General features: G+C 45.9%; 2 protein-coding genes across 4 annotated transcripts in view; one reads left to right on the top strand and one right to left on the bottom strand.

Annotated features, from left to right (window-relative positions):
• The window catches only part of XPC (XPC complex subunit, DNA damage recognition and repair factor), a 29,476-nt gene extending 21,598 nt beyond the window's left edge, over positions 1 to 7,878 (bottom strand). For all 3 annotated transcript variants that reach the window (XR_010384753.1, XM_031470998.2, XM_064496201.1), the window contains exons 1-2: positions 7,725 to 7,878; positions 1,200 to 1,395 (exon numbers count right to left, since the gene is read on the bottom strand). Coding sequence is in view for 2 of the 3 variants with exons in the window: in XM_031470998.2 (XP_031326858.2) it covers positions 1,200 to 1,395; positions 7,725 to 7,827 (299 nt within the window). In the remaining variant the exon portion in view is untranslated. The remainder of the gene's footprint in view (positions 1 to 1,199; positions 1,396 to 7,724) is intronic.
• A 117-nt stretch (positions 7,879 to 7,995) lies between these two features.
• LSM3 (LSM3 homolog, U6 small nuclear RNA and mRNA degradation associated) lies at positions 7,996 to 17,626 on the top strand. Its single transcript, XM_010984872.3, has 4 exons — positions 7,996 to 8,134; positions 10,299 to 10,409; positions 12,610 to 12,705; positions 17,221 to 17,626. The coding sequence occupies exons 1-4, from the start codon at positions 8,114 to 8,116 to the stop codon at positions 17,299 to 17,301; spliced, it is 309 nt and encodes a 102-aa protein (XP_010983174.1). The 5' UTR covers positions 7,996 to 8,113; the 3' UTR covers positions 17,302 to 17,626.
• The last annotated feature ends 524 nt before the right edge of the window (positions 17,627 to 18,150 follow it).

Raw genomic sequence — 18,150 nt, forward strand, 5'->3', positions numbered from 1 at the left:
AGACTTGACACATGGTATCCAGTGAGAATATCATCCAAGATTTTAGCACAGACATTTATAATAATCAAGTTTCAGGCTTCAGCTCTAAAAATACACATACTCCCTTTTTAGCCTGCCACTTTCTCTCAACACCATAGAAACAAAACTTCTCCCAGAGAATAAAGGTAGCAGAAATGTCAATTCTCAGCTGAGAGGCGGAGGGGGACCAGTTTCCCCCGGCAGCATCCTGGTCTACCTACAGGTGGATCTCCCTGCGGAAACGATTCAACTAGCGGGGAGAGGCACTGGGAGCAGCAAGCTCAGAGGCCTCTTAGGCAAAGTCTCAGGCAGAAGAAGAGACGGACAGGGCGGAAAATCCACGAGCCTTCTCGTGCTCCCTCCTGCTGCTGCCCTGGCCTGCACCACCTTCCGACACTGGAAGAGCCGACACTAAGAGTGAGGGTTTATTTCTGCAGCAAAGAAGGAACGACTGCCCCTGCGTTTGTCCCTCCTCCCCGCTGCCCCCGACGTCCCCCGGAGGCCGATGACCCAGCGTTCACCGCTCACCACACGTTACTATGTTCACTCACTGCGAGAGGCCCTGCCCTAGATGCCCCGGGGCACACAGAAACGTGGTCCCAGCCCTGAGAGCCACAGGGCACACGGCATGGACACAAGCAAGTGCAGCACAAGGCAGGTAAGTCACACTCCTAAGAGATGCAGCAAGAAATCAGAGGAGGAAGAGGGGGAAGAGCCAATTAAGCCTGTGGCGCAGATGACGAGTGCTCTGCATCTTCCAGGTGGAAGGAAGGGAGGTCCAGCCGGGCTGGAGTTGAGGCACCCGAGGAGAGCGGGGGGAGGGGCAGCTGGAAGGGCAGGGAAACGCCCTGTGCACATAATGTCTCTGTGCAGCAGACATAGCACTGGGCCAGGCGTCAGAAGACCTAGGTCCCAGCCTGGTTCCTGCCACCACCTAGCTGTGTAACATGAATAGATCACTTTCTGCAAGCAGCTGTCCTCATCTGGGGAGTCTGGGAGGTGAGCTGTATCATCAGCAAGACTCTCCCCAGCTCTCACTAGTTGCCTGAGCTCTGCCTAGAAGAGTGTAAGGCTCCCATCTTGTCCACGGACCCTAGAGACAGGCAGAAAGAGCAGGTCGTATCAGTCGTGCCTCCCTGACGGGAGCAATCAAGACCTGGTCGGGTTTCTGGCCGTCTCACCTGGAATCCTGCCCATCACTGAGGGCTTCGTCCTTTACGACCTTGGGGCCTTCAGATGTGACAGTCATTCTGGCCACCTTCTTCCTCGCTGGCCCATCTGCTGGGCCCCCAGAGCCACCGCAGCCTCTCTTCCTCCTTCCTCGGGACACTTCTGACGGAAGGCTCTTCTTGAGAGGTTTCTCCTCTTCAAAGACACCTAGACGGCCACGTGGAACAAGAGAGGGGGGACAGCGGGAAAGGGGGAGACACCGTGGGTTCGCAGGCCATGAGAAGGCCTCTTCTGTGACCTCCCTCCAAGCCACATCCCTGTCACCAGTTCACACCCCAGGTTTGCTCAGCAACCAGCTTTCCGCCTCTTCCCACCTTGAGTCTGGTCTACACTCTACAGCCTTCCTCCCTCAGCATTTTATTTTACTCCCCCTAACGTCACAGGGACAGCACCACGTGACCCGTAAAACCTAACCGGCGAACCTTACACTTCAGCTCATATCCAGCAAGGAAAACGCACTGATTTCATTAACACCTTGTTTGTTTATTACCGGCCAAGACTATTTATTCTAGGGATAAGCCACTCCTACTAAGTGAGATGTTCCCAGTTCGCAAACAAGTCTTAAGTTTCCAGTTTTACCACAACTTTATGTCCACTAGTCTATGTTTCTGCCATCTTGCAAAACCAGACTCTGCTCAAACCACACACTTTATGAAACCTTTCCAATTGACCCAAATGGCACTTGCATACCAACCGTCCCAGCAAGCTTAGGGTTGGAATAAGTTAGTAGCAATTTAAAAACAACTTCATTTTCTTAAAACAATTATTGTTTCTTTTTTGTTGTTGCCAAAGGGAAACACAAAAAAGGCAGAAGCTGTTGGCTTTTGTTAAAGTAGGGTATCTGAAGCGTGATCTCTATATTTTTAAAATTTTGTTATCGAAGCGTAGTTGGTTTATGATGTTAGTTGCAAGTGTACAGCAAAGTGACTCAGTTTACATATTCATTCATGTGTGTATTTTCTTTTCAGATTCTTTTCCATTATGTTACTATAAGAAATTAAATACAGTTCCCTGTGCTGTACAGTAGGTCCTTGTTGTTTATCTATTTTACATATAGTAATGTCTATCTGCTAGTCCCAAACTCCTGACTTATCTATGTTAACATGTAACTATATTAATATTTTGTATATTTTTATAATGCATAATAGTATGTCAGAGGAAGACATTTTTCTATTTTACAAATATATTCATGCAAATTATCTTGAATCTGAAATAAATGACCTTCTTTTGCCTCTGCATACTCTACTTCAATTAACTTTGGAAAACAAAAATGCTCTAGCCTTTATTGAGGTTCCAAAAGGAGCTGCAATATTAATCCAAAATACCAAATTAACTCATTCCTCTCACTTATGGTTTGTCCTGCTGACTCTCTGGGTAGGTATTTACATCCCCCAAGAACATAACTTTGCATGGGGGGAAAACCCTCTCCCTTTTGATCTAAATAAAATCATAACTTAATTTTAGTGCATTTCACATTTGTCCAGTGCTAGTTAAAATTGCTGATTCAGTTGTTTCTTTAAAATGTTTTATAGAAGAAATTTATGCATCTCATGTTTTAAATATTTTAATGAAAACATAAAATATTTCAAAATTAGTTATTTAGAATCTGGAAATAGATTTCTTATTTCAAGGCCAGAAGTTGCTTAACGGTTTAGGACCTGACAGTCTGAGAAGGGCGCCCTTAAAATCAGGATTTCTAGATCTTACAATGGTTTTTTTAGCCCTCTGCTAAAACGGATGCTAAATGTGTCACTTTTACTAATCTAAAACTACAGCTGTGTATTTCTGAGCTTTGAAAAGAGTTAGGAGTTAAAATAGGAGTTAAAAGTGGGAACCAGAGAAGCAAACTGTGAATCCAAAAAATGTTCATAGTATCATTCATATTATCATATTCATAATATCCAAAATTTTAAAAATCTGAATGTCCAACCACGAGGTAACTATTAATTATGGTACAGTCACACAACGATATGTAATTCAGTCATCTCTGGAGACAAAGGAAAATCATATACGATAAAATGCTGCGAATGCAGTTTTTTTTTACAGTGTAGTTTCTACTGCACAAAAAACACAGACTGGAAGGAAACATTATGATCAAACAGTGGTTACTTATGGGTGGTGGACGTAAGCATGAAATTTTCTTTTCTTTATTCTTTGCTGTGTTTTTTTTTTTCTTTTGGTCCCAGAAAAATCAAGAGGCTATTATCCAGCTATTCCGTACTAACGGAAACAAAAAGGCAGCTGGGGTAGCAATACTTGTATCAGACAAAGTAGACTATAAAGCACAGCCTGTAACAAAAGGCAAAGAAGGACGTGATATAATGACAAAAGCATCCATACAAGACGATAAACCACTCATAAACATACGTGCCTCTAATACAGGAGCCCCTAAATATATAAAGCAAGTATTAACAGAAGTAAAGGGAAAGGCTGACAGCAGCACAACAATAGTGGGGGACTTTTACCACCACGCTTGCATCACTGGACAGGTCACCTGGACAGAAAATCAGTAAGAAAACACAGGAGACCAGATGGACGTAACAGATGCCTGCAGCACATTCCATCCACAAACAGCAGGATACACGTGCGAGTGCACACGGAACACCCTCTAGGATAGATCACATGCTGGCCACAAAACAAGTCTCAACAAATTCAAGAAGATTAAAAATATATCAAGCACCTTTTCCAACAACAACAACAGTATGAAACAAGAAATCAATTACATAAAGAAAAATGGAAAAAACACAAACACATGGGGACTAAACAAGATACTACTAAAAAAAAAAAGCCAATGGAATAATGACGAGATCAAAGAGGAAATCAGAAAATACCTTAAGACAGTGAAAATAAAAGCACAATTCTCCCAAATCTGCAGGACGCAGCAAAAGCAGCTCCAGGAGGGAAGCTTCCAGCAATACAGGCCCACCTTGACGAACAAGAAAAATCCCAAATAAACAACCTAACCTACCATCTAAAGGAATTACAAACAAAGCCCAAAGTCATCAGAAGGAAGGAAATAATAAAGATCAGAGCGGAGATAAATAAAGACAAAAAAAAAAAGTCAATGAAACCAAGAGCTGGTTTTTTAAAAGATAAACAGAATTGGCAAGCCTTTAGCCAGGCTCATCAACGAAAAAAGAGAGAGGATCCAAATAAACAAAATCAGAAATGAAAGAAGATAAAATTGGTATCACAGAAATAAAAACAGTCACAAGTAAATGCTATGAACGGTCATGTACCAGCAAGTTGGACGTCCAGAAGAAATGGATACGCTCCCTAGGAACAAGCACTCTTCCAAGGCTGAATGAGGAGGAAACATAATCTGAACAGACTGATCACTAGCATTAGAATTGAATCAGTAATAAAAAGAAAACTCCCAACAAGCAAAGTCCACAACCGGTGACTTCACGGGGGAGCCCCACCAAACGTGTAAGAGGTAACCCCCTCCTTCTCAAGCTATGCCGAAAACCTGAAGAGGAGGGGTCGCTCCTAAACCCATCCTGTGAGGCCGGCATCACCGTGGTACCAAAACCAGACAGGCACACTGCAAAAAAGGAAATCACAGGCCAATATCCCTGATGAACTCAGACGCGAACCAAACTCGACCATGCATAACAAGGATCACACGCCATGATGAAGCGAGATGTACTCCCAGGACGCAGTGATGGTTCAGCACCTGCAACTCACACGGACGAGAGAAAGGGCGACCACCGTGCCAGCGGAGAGAGACAGCCTCTGCAGTAGGCAAGCGGTGCTGGGAGGACTGGACCGCTACATGGAGCAGAACGAAATCACATTTTCTCACACCACATATAAAAATAAACTCAAAATGGATCAACAATCTAAATGTAAAACCAGAACCACAGAACTCCTGGAAGGGAAGTATACTCTCTGACGTAGGTCTTAGCGATATTTTTTTGGATCTGTCTCCTCAAAGAGAAATAAAAACGTAACAAATCGAACCTAATTAAAGTCATCAACTTTTGCACAGTAAAGGAAAAAAAAGAAAAAAAGAAGCCATTTCCAGGACTCTCCAAGACCTAGAGCTACAGTATAGTCAGCCCTCATACTCCTGGTTCTGAATCTGCAGATTCAACCAACCTTGGATCGAACTTTGGTTGGATCTGCAGATTGGAACCCAGAGATGTGGACGGCTGGCTGTATTTCACTGTGTTATGTGAGGGACCTGAGCATCGGCGGATCTGGGTGTAGGCAGGAGTTCTAGAACCAATTCTCTGTGAATACCGAGGGGTGACTGTATGTCTAACCAGCCTCCTTGACCTTAACATGGTTATTTCAGCAGGGCATGAATTACCACTGTGGCTTGCTTGGCCATCTATTGATTTTACAAAAAAACACCTGCTTAAACGGCCAGCAGTATCTCATCACACTAAGAGTAAGATACATACTCCTTAGTTTGGTCTCCAAACGAAGGGCCCTGCCCACCTCGCCCCTCAATTCCTACCACTTGCCCCCTTGTACACTGTGCGCTGCCAGCTGGCCAAGCTCATTCCCTCTGAAGAGTCTTTCAACTTTCTGATTTCAACTCTCTTCCCCCAGAATTTCCTATGTGAGCCTCCTTCAGGACAGTCAGTAATTGACTCAGTCAGCCACGTCCTCACACACGCCTCCTGTGACCACTGCTTCTTCCCCATCCCCATGTCAGTTTCATTACAGCAACCTGTTCTGCCTTCTTCACAGCTCGTCACCTTGTGGATTTACTCTTCAGCTTATCTGCCCTACCTACCATTTCCCCCAAATTATAAGCATCATGAGAGCAGGGTCCTTGGCTGTCCTGTCCACCACTATAATTCTAGTGTCTAGAACAGTGCCTGAAAACAGCAGGTGCTCAGGAAATATGTTGAGGGAGTTAATGAACTCCATCAATAAAGGCATGAGCACAGAGAATAAATATCCAGAAACAAGTGGTGCCCTACTAGAAACAAGGAGATAATGTGGAAGACTATTTTCTCTGTTCCGAGCTGTTGGAAGCAGCCAAGTGTCCCCTTCATTTACATGCACTGAGATGCTGTTAAAATTACACCGAGGAGTCGCCAAATCAGTGTCACCTGCAAGCAAAACCACAACCAAACTGCTCCTCCACTGAACCGCAGCAAAGAGAGCAGCTCTCCCGGAAGCTGCCTTGGAAACTGGCTGCTAGCTGCACCGGCTCAGAGTCTGAGTGAAGCCCACGTTCACCCTTATCTTCGTTCAGGCTGAACTGGTATCAGGCCACCTGACCACCTAACCCAGGCCATGCCAGGAGCTTCCACAGCACCTCACTGAAGACTCACAGCCACCCTGCAAGTTAGTATGAGGCCCTGGGGAGGGCCACCTTACACAGGACACTCAGGGCATGTCTGGGTTGAGATGTGGAGGAGTAGCAGTCAGCCGGGGCCAAAGCCACGGAAGGACATTCCAGGCAGAAGGCACATCAAAGGCAAAGGCTCAGGTGAGAAATAACATGTCGTGCCTGTGGGACAGAAAGGCGGCCAACGAGGCCGGTATCCGGCAAAGAAAAGAGCGCTGGTGCTAGGAGGCAAGGGGAGAGGTAGCAGCAGCCAGATCGTGTAGGGTCTTGCGGGCCGTGGTGAGGAATTTGGACTTTATGCCAAAGAGCAATGGGAAGCCACAGAGCGTTTGAAGTAGCGCAGCAAGATCTTGTTTGTTTATTTTTTTAAGTCACTTGCGCTGCAGCGTGCAGAACTCTTGTGGGGGGCGGAGGGAAGAAGAGAGACCAATGAACAGGCGACGGTAGTCGTTCAACCGAAAAGGGACGGTGGTTTGTTGGGGGATGTGGCCACGGAAATGAAGAGCAGTGGAGAGATTTGAGATAGAGCCCTGAGGGTGAGCTGGCAGGGCTCCCTGAAGGCTGGGAGGTGTGCGCGAAAGGAAGAGGAGGGGTTTGCTTTAACAAGTCGTGAGGGGCAGGTTTAAAGGGGAACCTCAAGAGTTGTGTTTTGCCCATAACAAGTGTAAGGAGCCTATTCCATGTCCACGTGGGGAAGTCAGGTGGGATGCGAATCCGGGGCGTGACGTGACATTTAGCTGAAGGTATTATTCTGGAGGCCAGCACACGACAGCACGCTTAAGTCCTGGTCCGCTCCTCTTGCGGGGACACAAAAGAACCGCGATGCCTTTCCCCCGTCCAGCCCTCCGCGTGTGCCAAGAGGCTGGACGTTCACCCTGCGGGCAACAGGGGGGCAGGAAAGAGACTGCTACGCAGGGGAGCGCGCGGCCCGGCTGGGCTCCGGCGGAAGCGCTCCGGGCGCGCCACTCCCGGCACGGAGGGCACGGCCCCGCGACGTCGTGGGGGACGGGGCAGCCGCACACCGCCCGCCTACCTCGGCCACCGCAACACCGCTTCCTCCGCGCTGCTGCCTCGCCCCCTCCTCCGGGAGGCCGGCCTCCCGCTCCCCGCCTGCCCCCTGCCCTCCTCCAGCCTCTCCCTAAGCCTGGCTCGGCCTCACTCTCACCCGCCTCCTTCTCCTCGCGCCGGGCTTTGCTCTCGCCCTTGGCCTTCCGGCCGCGCGGCTCGCGTCCCCGCGGCTGCCTGCCGGCCGTGCGCTTTCGAGCCATCTTGCCCGGGCAAAACTCGCAGCGCGAGTGACGCACCACGCCGACCCGGGACACCGCCTGCGCGCTGACCCCTCCCCGAGGCGGGGCGCTGCCTGGCCACGCCTCCAGACAGACCCCGCCCCAACCTGCGCCCCGCCCCAGCCCCGAAGGACCAATGCAAACTGCAGGAAACTAGAAACCGCGAAACCGAATTTCTACTTCCGGGGCACTGCGTCCTCGCGCTTGCAGACACCGGAGGGGCTTTCGTGCTCTCGCGAGAGGCGGGAAAGGGCGCAGGGTTTGAAACATGGCGGACGACGTGGACCAGGTGAGTGTCTTTCAAAGAGCGCGCCCCGGAGTGGCTTTCCCTCACCCCTGTCTGACTCTGCCCGTCTTTGCGTCCCGGAGTTACTTTCTCCAAGCTCACGGGAAGGTGGCCAAGCATGCTCCTCTTTCCGGGTCATTACGGCCTTAAACTGCCTCTTGCTTAGCCGCGCTCCCTCCGAGTTTTGCCTCAGGCCCTGAGGTTTTTTTCTGTTCAAAGCTCGCCTGAGAACTAGTTCTTCCCCACTCTCGTCGCTTCCCTTCTCCTGCGTCTCACCTTTACCTGTAGGATGGGAATAATTATCCTTGCCTGCCTCACGGAACTGTTGGGATTCTGATAGAAAGCCTGACGATAAAGTTAAGGAGTTGTTATCATTACTGAGCGCAACAGTTAGTACACAGCAGGCACCAGCGACCATCGTCCTCCTGTGCTTGGACACCGTTCTGGACACCAGAGACACCGGCATTGACATACGTGGTCCCTGTCCCCACCTGGAGCTTATATTCGGGGGAGGACAGATAAAAAGTAAACATAAATATGTGCTACATACGGGAACTGTGATGTGATATGAAGGAAGCAAGCAGGAAGCTGGTATTCAGAATAACTAATGATCCTACAGGCTTTATCACCCTTTCTGCCTTCTTCCCAAAATTGTCTTCCTCAGATATCTTTGTGGATCAGGCCACAACTTCATCTTTCTACTGAAATCTCACCTCATCAAAGAGAACCTCTGTGGCCACCTACATAGTACAGCACTCTCCCAGTCTGCTTTTTCTTCGTAGCTTGTTATTTGTTCATATTAAGTATATGTCTGTCTCCCTCAACTGAAATATGAGTTCCTTAAGAGCAAGCGTTTTGTTTTGTTCGTTGTTCTGTCCTCGGGGTTTAGAACAATGTTGGAAACACTCAGCAAATATTTATGGACTGAATGCATGGGGTGATCCGGGAGGCTTTTTTGAAAAGGCAGTATTTAAAACTACAGAATGAAAAGGGTGGACAGTGGGCAGTAGAGCTCTGTCATGTGTATATTCTTAGAGTGCTCTGATTACTTACTTACATGCCTGTCCCCACTAGAATGAACTCCTTGAGGGCAGGGACTGACTTCTGTATCATTGTAATCTGCTAGTTGGTTAGCTGGTCCTTGACAAACACCTGTTGAACCGACCAGTTGAGGTCAGGATTTTTTTTTTTTTCCTCTCATCTGTCCTGTCACATTCACTCATCTTCCTCCACTGGCCTAATGTACTCACTGAAAAAGTTCTTTGTGATTAATCTTATCAACTCTTCCAACTTTGGTGTCTTCCTTCCATATCGACTTCACCCCTTCCATAAGGACCCCAGTCATCCTAGCCCTGATTTCTTTGGCAGTTGTATTTCTGACAGTTCTTTAATAGTAAAAACAGGAACCACTTATAGGTACTTTCTGTTTGCCAGATACTGTTTTAAATACATCAAATACATTAGCTCATTTAGTCCCCACAAAATCGTGAAGGAATACAGTGGCTTTCTCATTTTGTAAACAAGGAAACTGAGAGTTAGAAACGACATAATTTTTAATCCCAGTTCATTAGTGTCAGAGTCAGGCGTTGAACCCACATGGCCTGATTCCAAAGCCAAGGCTTTCAATCTGTATTCTATACTGCCTCCTAAATATATTCATCTAACTGGCCAGATGGCTCTCTAAGCTCACCCTGCATGTACTGAACCCATCATCCTCCCTTATACATTCATCTCTACTTAGCATTTTGACTAGTATGTGGTAGTGATTAAAGGAATGTTCTTCAGATTGCTAAATGATATATGAGATAAAGCCAAAGTCCCTGAGAAAGTGACTCCCTCTACCCTGAAATGGGGTCAGACAGTTTGGATTTGCAGTAACAGGGTACAGTCATGACTATTTTGTCACGTACATCACTCCTGTGTATGTATGTCAGCCCTCATTCATCTAGTACTTACTACATGCCAGGCACTGTCCTAAGCTTTCATATGCGGCATCTAAGCCTCATGGCAACAGTAGTAGGTGGGAATTGTTGTTAGCCACATTTTGCAGATTAGGAGACTGGGGCATGGAGAGGTTAAGTAACTCGCCCACAGTCACACAGGGTACTGATGGTTCAAACACTTCGCTCTCTAGTGCTGTTATTACTAAGCCTGTTTCTCTTATCAGCAACAAACTACCAACACTGTAGAAGAGCCCCTGGATCTCATCAGGCTCAGCCTGGATGAGCGAATCTATGTGAAAATGAGAAACGACAGAGAGCTTCGAGGCAGGTTACACGTGAGTATGTTTGTTAAATCACCTTGAAATCAGATGTTTCTTTGCCTTCCCTCCTTACCCCTCCTCCCTGCTTTGAAATGTAAAAAACTGTCCTCCATGAAGAGTGTTTTGAATGTAGACAAGAGGGAGGTGGAAAGTAACCCGTATTTCTAAAAGCCAAATACAACTGTGTTTTATTCATATTTTTAACATTTTTTCTCTTAACAAATGGTTTGTTTGTTAAAGAATATTTTTATTTCTTTCACTTTTTCCTTTCTGTTTATTTGTAAATGATACTAATTTGTTCTCCATTCTTAAGTTCTTTGAATTGTTGACATATATATAAATTTGTGTTCTGTTGTGAAAAATTTTAGACAGCACAGAAATACATGGAGTAAAAGGTGAAATCCATTTCTTCCATTGGGTCTATAATCTTTCAGCTCCTTTCTGTATACTTACACGCATATACATGATTATGTGTCTGTGTGTATGTATTTGCACTATATACATCACTTCTGAAAAATAAATGGGATCTTGCTATGCATTTTGGGAGCATCTTTTTCACTTAATCTTTCTTGGAAATCATTGATCATGGGTACACATAAATCTTTTTTTTAATGATTATGTAGAAATCTATATGGTAGTAGTGATATTTAGATTGTTCTCCATCTCTTGCTACTGTAAGTAATGCTACAATATGCATTTTTATACATTTTCCTTTGTGTATATCTGCAAATATTCTATAGGATCGGTCCCTTGAAGTGGTTCCTTTTGTTCGTAAAGAGGGTATACTAAAGGTTTTGCCTCTTTTTGATAACTTGTTACTTTCCTGAGTGTCTTGTTTCTACTACTGCCATTCTACCCTGAAGTGATTAAAAATAGCTAATTTTTATTGAGCATTAATTATATGCCAGGCACTATTATTTTCAATGTTTTGCATGTAATATTTCATTTAATCTTTATGTCATCCCTGTGGGGGCTGATACTAATTATCCCTGTTTTGCATTTGAAGAAGCTCAGGCTCAGAGAGGTGAAGTCACTTGCTGAAGGTAACACAGCCAGTTAAAGGGCCAGCACAGGAGCCTAGGCAGTCTGACCTCAGCCCTCTCTTAAGTGCTACAATTCCACCTAACATAAAACCTAAAAGTAAAGAACCTCCTGTGCTTTGAAAGGAAATAGGGACCTGGGGGACAGTGGTCTTAAAATTCAGAAAGGCAGAAGAACCCCAGGAGATGGAACAGCGGCAGCTTTGCAGAGAAAACCAGAACTGAGCTTAACTACACGGACCAGTGGCACACAGACAGACACGCTGGGACAGACGTGTTGTCTTAGCTCTTGGTGGTATCTCCTGCTTTCTGAGAGACTCGTTGCCTCTCTGTGAGTGCCCCAGCCTTTTGTTTGTTTTCTGGCCTCATCTGTGGATTTTCGCCCTTGTTCATGTGCTCTGCCGAGCAGTTCCTGTGTGGCTGAGGGGCTGCTTTTATTTTGATGTGAGCTGGTGGACCATTTAACAGTGGTTAGCAGTGCATGAGTGGGTTCTGAACAAGCCTCTCTCCCCCTCTGGAGGTTCACCTTTTAGTAAAATACAGGGGCTTTGGAGCTTGGATTGAGGACATCCCTAAATATCTGAGCTGCTGTGTTTATTGTTTGAGCACACAGGTGCCAAGCAGTCAGTTCTGGCTGGGTCATGAAGTGCAGGGTGCTGCTCTGCTTACTTTTGGTGTTTAGTTCAGGACAGGAAGGGTTGAAGGACAGTACCTTGTGCCTTTAGGAGCCTGCAGTGCCATCATCTTAGCAGTTAATTTTATTTCCTTTACTGTATCTTTCTTCTCATGCTGTTACAGATGGAATTGAAAGAAATACACTGAAAAGTGATGAACTAGCTTTTTTTCCCATGATTAAATATTATAAATATTTATGTGACTGCCTTGGATAACAAATAGGGTGGACACTTTAAAAATAACTTCAAATCATTTTGAGTAAACTCATTTTTCACCATAAAGGGTTCTGTATTTGTATCAGATCAATTAAGTTATCATTGGAAATGATCTGCAAAGAAACAGTGTATTTGCACAGCAGGACTATACTTTATTTGCACATAAAAATTTGTGGTATGATTATTGCATGTTGCTTATAATTGAACTATTGCATATTGTAATCCCTAGTCATCATTTCCTAATTTGCTTAGTGAATTTCTTGGTCCCTTCCCCTCCCCCTTCAGGCTTATGACCAGCATTTGAACATGATATTGGGAGACGTGGAAGAAACTGTGACAACAATAGAAATTGATGAGGAGACGTATGAAGAGATATACAAAGTAAGTCATGTATTTCTGTTCATCGCTTTTAAAATGTCATTTGTTCTCAGAATCCGACAGCTTAACACTTATTTATGGAAAGCTTGTCATGTTTTGGTACCTGTTCATGGACTCAGTAAAGTGTAGCAGTTAAAAGCAAATTGCTCTTTGCTTGGGGTCAGACACACAGTTTCCAGTGCTGGCTTGGCCACTTCCTTCCTGGGGTACGTTGTACAGGGCAGGACCTCTGCAGACTTAACTTTCTCATCGCTAAGCGGGCTACTGTCAGTTCCGCCATAGGGTTGCCAGGACCCAGTGAGACGCGGCCATGTCTAGTACGGAGCGGTGATTCTGGACGGTGCTGTTTTGTGTGGTGTGGATTTGATCTATCGATACCAGAAATAAAACAAATTTTGAAAATATTTATTAGCTCATTAAAAATAATAATAATCCTATGACATGTTGACATAAGTAACATTTTTATGAGTGGTAACTATATTTTCTAAAACAAAGTATTTCGTGAAAAGTGTCTTTATTTTACATTTTGCAAATTTCGTTACTGCCTGGCGTAGTTGGTGACGTCTAGATCGTCACATCTTCTGTTTGCATTTAATCTGTTGTGGTTGAAGAAAACCTGACCTCACACAAGTAGGTGGTTGGAAGAGGGAGGAGTATTTTTTCTGGAAACTTGCTTCTGATGCTACACCCGAACCACTCATAAGTGGGAGTTTCTTAAAGGCCAGTTGCAGTGTGGAAACTGAAACTGGATCAGTGAGCTTTCCACACTCCCATTAGATGCCGGTTCATTGGTCTCGCCTGCACTTGGAAAGGCTCCTTTATGCACGCCTGATTTTGTGACATTGAGCTCTGGTCATTTGGAAAATATTAGTTCACGGAATTATGCAGATCTTCCAAATATTGGCCCATTTCATTGCTCAGTATAACAAAAGAAAATCACCTTTGTTCAGTCTTTTTAAGTATTGGGAGGCCAGTCTCTGACTCTCCTAGAGCCTCGTGGTTTAAAATGTGGGCTCGGATTACAGGACTGCCTGGATTCCCATCTTGACTCCCTTGCTTACCAGCTATATAATTGTACCAGCCTGTCTGTGACTCAGTTCCCATCTATAAAGTGGGGGTGGTAGCAGGACCCACTTCATACAGCTGTTGAGGAATCACTGGGGGGCTCTGAGACCAGGCCTCAGATCGGGACAGGCACACAGCGAGTGTGTGTGTGGTGCCTCCGTGGGTTTTGTGGTTCTGCTCTATCCTGGCTCTCCTCCTCTTTTCACCCACTCCTGACACTTTGACTAGTTTTCATTCTCCCTGTGAACATGGGATTTTTTTTTTAAATTGGCAATTTTTTTCCTCAGATGTCATTTAATAACTACTCTTTGTTCAGCCTTCGGTCTGTAATAATAGTAGAGCATGAAAACTTGAGCTCTCGGTTAGCAGATCTGGGCTCAGATCCTGGCTGCTGGTGATCGGTTATCTGACCCTGGGCAGGCTCTGAAACTTTCTAAGCCTCAGGGACCTCGTCTCTAAAATGCTAATACAGTAATCGTGCCTTCCACCTGGATTGTAACAGGGTGCGCTGAACTTGGTGCTTGTGGAGCTGGCGGCAAGTGATTGATTGGTGGTCGTTACGGTTATGAGTGAGTCTCTCCAGCTTGTTTTCTTTTCTGAGCCTCACGCTCTCATTTCTGTCATGGATGAGAATCTGTGACTGTTACGTCAAACTCAGTACGTCTAAAACTAAACTCCTAGTGTTCTTCACCTTCAAAGCGAGGTCATTCTCAAGTCTGTTTCTTTTCATGATTTTCTCACTTATTTAGGCCATGGATCTCAGAATTTTACATAACAAGTCAGCCCGAAACTTACTGGCTTGAAAGCACACAGTTTTATTAGCTCCCACTTTCTGTGGGCCAGGTGTCACCTGAAGGCTCGCCTAGGGAAGAAGGGTCTACTTTTGAGTTCACTCACGTGGTTGGCAGGATCATTTCCTCCAGGGTTTCCGGACTGAGAGCCGCAGTCCCTTCCCGCGTGAGCCTCTGTCGCCGGGTAGCTTGCTTCCTCAGACCCAGCAGGAGTTGGCCAGCGAGGTGTGACTGCCTCGTGTAGCCTGACCGTGACGGTGGCACCCCGTTTGTAGTATTTTCTTGGTTAGAAGCAAGGCACAAGCTTACCCACATCCGGGGGGGTGGGGACTGCACAAGGAGGTGATCACCAGGAGGCAGGGGTCGAGGGGTGATGCTCACAGAAGCTGCTTGCCTGAATCTCCAGGAAACTGTAGTTGAGTTAATAGAGAGTCATTTCAGATGAAGTGGTTTCTGTGCGGAACATGATGGGTGGAACTTGAGCTCAGAAATAGGACCACCGAGTAAGGGATTTGAGTGAAATATCTCAATTGTTTTGATGAGCACAGACTCCTTCACTAGACTTGCTGTGCTGAGACTAGACGCGCCTTTTGCATCTTACCGGAAGCCAGTCCTGCGACGTAGTAGACAGAAAATACGACACTTGTTTCTGAGAGTGTTTCTCAGTGTCCCTTGAACTAAGAGTGTTGGCAGCACCCTTGCACATGTTAGAAATGCAGGTTCATGGGCCACACCCCGACCTACTGAGGGAGACTCTGGGCCTGGGACCAGGAAACAGCCTTAAGAGGCTGTGACACAGGTGATCCTGTGCACGTAAAACAGCTCCGCTGCCCTGAGAGTGCCGCCTGGGACAGGGCCGGACACGTCCCCAGGTGCCAGGGGCGTGCGCCTGTTCGGCGCACTAAATATGTAAGTATTATTTGAATTTAGTGTTAGGAGTTCTTTTATGTTAGTTCCATACCCAAGAAGCTCATAAAACATCGTTTTTACGTTTTAAAAGCATTATGAAAACACAGCTATTACTAATAGTTTCTTCCTGGCAGAGAGAGAGTTCTCTGTCAGACCCACGTGTGGCCGCCTGTGGTACGGATTCCTGTACACCAAAAAGGGTGGATTCGTGGCCATTGCCCCTCCCACCTCCCTTGTGCAGAGCAGGGATGACCGCCCTTTCAGGAAGGGAAGGCGTGGGAACATGGAGCAGTTACTGGTCCTTTGCGGGGATGCATCTCTGGGGAGGCCAGAGCGTTCCCTGTCCAGGTGGGAGAGGAAATCCCGGGGTTAGGTCAGGCGTGTCCCACGTGGTATTTGGGACATATTTACAGTAAAGAAATTATTTTTTGTTTATCTAGAATTCAAATTTAATGGGGCAACAACCTGTATGTTTATTTGCTAAATCTGGAGGCTGCCGAGCGTTCACAGAAACGCTCAAATTGCTTTTTTATCCAAGCAGTGGTTTCTCTGGCAATACAATTATTTTAAACCTTCGGACTTCAGAGGTTTCTGATCTGTTTATTTCCAGTCAGTTCTTTGGGCAGCAGCCTCGAAGCCCTTGTTGGACTGGCCTCGTGGGTGCCTTCGTTCCTTTAGCCCCTCCCCTCTGTCCCTCTCACACAGATTAATGCTGGCTGCCGTGGCCATTTGCTAGAGAATCTGGGTGGGAAGGCGATACCCTGAATCAGATCTTCTCCTCAGGGCTGAGTGTGTTCAACTGAGAAATTTTACTGGGCTTTTTCTCTCAAAGTTTTTTTTTTCCTGCTTAGCGTCCAGTTTGAGGTCTAAAAACAGGTGGCTTTTCTAACCTCATGAATTTCTTTTAACTGCTGCTTGAAAACCAGCTAGTTCTCACGTGAGCTCATCTTTCTTACTCTGCCTTGCCAAGTGCACCAGATTAACAGCAACACTGCTAACTGGCTTTTCCCAGCCTCTTCCCCCACAACCTATAGGTCTGGGACGTGTTTGGGCTTCTTTTCTAAGTCCTTGCAGGCAAGCCTCACCTAGTGTTTCACCAGGGGATAAGAAGATTTCAAATCTTCCACATCTGTTTCCTTGCTGCCTCGGGCTTGTCCCCTAGGCTAACGCAAAGGTACCCATTCCATACACAGAGAAGCAGCGTGGGAAGGCTCAGCACAGTGGAGTTTAATTCCACCCTCACAGCGGTCCTTCGTGAGGCTTTAGTTCAATGCGATAGCTTTCTTCTAGGTGCTCAGTCAGGGACCCAGGTTTCCTCCATCTTATGGCTCAGCCATCCCCATCGTTCTCCATAATCTGAGCCCATGGGGCGGGGATACCACAGAGGGGCATTCGTGGGCGATTTATGGGTCAGTCAGCACTTCTGTTCACTGGCCATTGGTCAAAACCCAGTCCATGGTGCTGCCTGGTCGGCAGGGAGCGTGAGAACGTAGCGGAGCCGGGTGCCAGGAGGAGGGCAGGAGGGGCTTGGTGGACAGCTGTAGTCTCCGCCCCAGTTGTGTTCTGGGGAAAGAAACAGTTAGTAGGTGGTTCTTTGTGCTACAAAGGTAAGTGATCAGATTTTCTAATTAATTTGTTTGTGTTATGGTGAATCTGTGTTTGGTTTTTTGTTTTCAAGTTTCTCTGTCAAAAAATAAATACTGCTACTACAAATTTGTATAAATGTGTTCTGTATTTTTTTTTCTTCTTCCAGTCAACAAAACGGAATATTCCGATGCTCTTTGTCCGGGGAGATGGTGTTGTGCTAGTTGCCCCACCTTTGAGAGTTGGCTGAAACAAAGAATTTGTCCTGTGTGGAAAATAGGAGACTTTGTATCATTGCCTCTTTAAATGTAGAAGACACTCAAAAGAGAACCTGCGTACATTTTGATATTAAGAAATGACCAAGAATTCTTCCACTCCTGAAATAAGTTGATTTGCAGATATCTAACAAATTCTTAAGCTAAGTGGCATTTTAATTTTTCTCCATCCCTTCTAATAAATGTGATCGCCAAGATGCAGAACTCTTTTTCAGGAGTTGATCTGCTCCATTGTTTTTTCAGACAATTTCTGGGTTTTTTTCTTTAAATTAAATTTGATGTTTCCTTTTTGATTTTTAATGCAGTCTCCTGTCTTGTGAATTCTTTAATTAAGTGTCTTCCGTTCACTTTATTTGTACACTTTTGTAATGCGTCTGCTGTGTTTGCGGCACCTAGTCGAGTCCTGGGAACCACAGCTTTGTCAGTATGCTTCCTTTCCTCAAGTCTTCTGGGAGGTCAGTTGTTTAAACCAGTAACTGCAGGACAGTGAGGTCAGTTCTGATGGTATCAGGCACTTGTGGGATGCTGTTACAGCGCAGAGAAGAGCACCCAAATCGGAAGGAACTGCTGCGTGGGCGTGGGGGTGGTAATGACGTCTCATTGTAAACGCTGGCGTTTCCGTCACTTCTGTGTGGCCTGGTTCATTTCTAAGGTCAGACTTCAGTGCTTCTGCACCCACGTGGCTCGGCTGGGTCACGTCTGCCAGTGCTGCACGAGCTTTGTGACTGAAAGAAACCATTTTGCACTCTCAGATCACAGGCCATTAACGTTGAGAGGTCTAAAACAACATCTCAGTGCCACAGGAAAACAAAGTGGCTAAAAGC

The sequence above is a fragment of the Camelus dromedarius genome, chromosome 17 (assembly GCF_036321535.1).
Source record: "Camelus dromedarius isolate mCamDro1 chromosome 17, mCamDro1.pat, whole genome shotgun sequence".
In the NCBI taxonomy this organism is placed as follows: domain Eukaryota; kingdom Metazoa; phylum Chordata; class Mammalia; order Artiodactyla; family Camelidae; genus Camelus; species Camelus dromedarius.

What these genes read in the sequence shown, in the direction of transcription:
- LSM3 (XM_010984872.3), top strand. Translation starts at nt 8,114, where the DNA reads ATGGCGGACGACGTGGACCAG. An exon ending in AGCTTCGAGGCAGGTTACAC is followed by an intron (nt 10,410 to 12,609) that starts GTGAGTATGTTT and finishes CTCCCCCTTCAG; the next exon opens with GCTTATGACCAGCATTTGAA. An exon ending in CGTATGAAGAGATATACAAA is followed by an intron (nt 12,706 to 17,220) that starts GTAAGTCATGTA and finishes TTCTTCTTCCAG; the next exon opens with TCAACAAAACGGAATATTCC.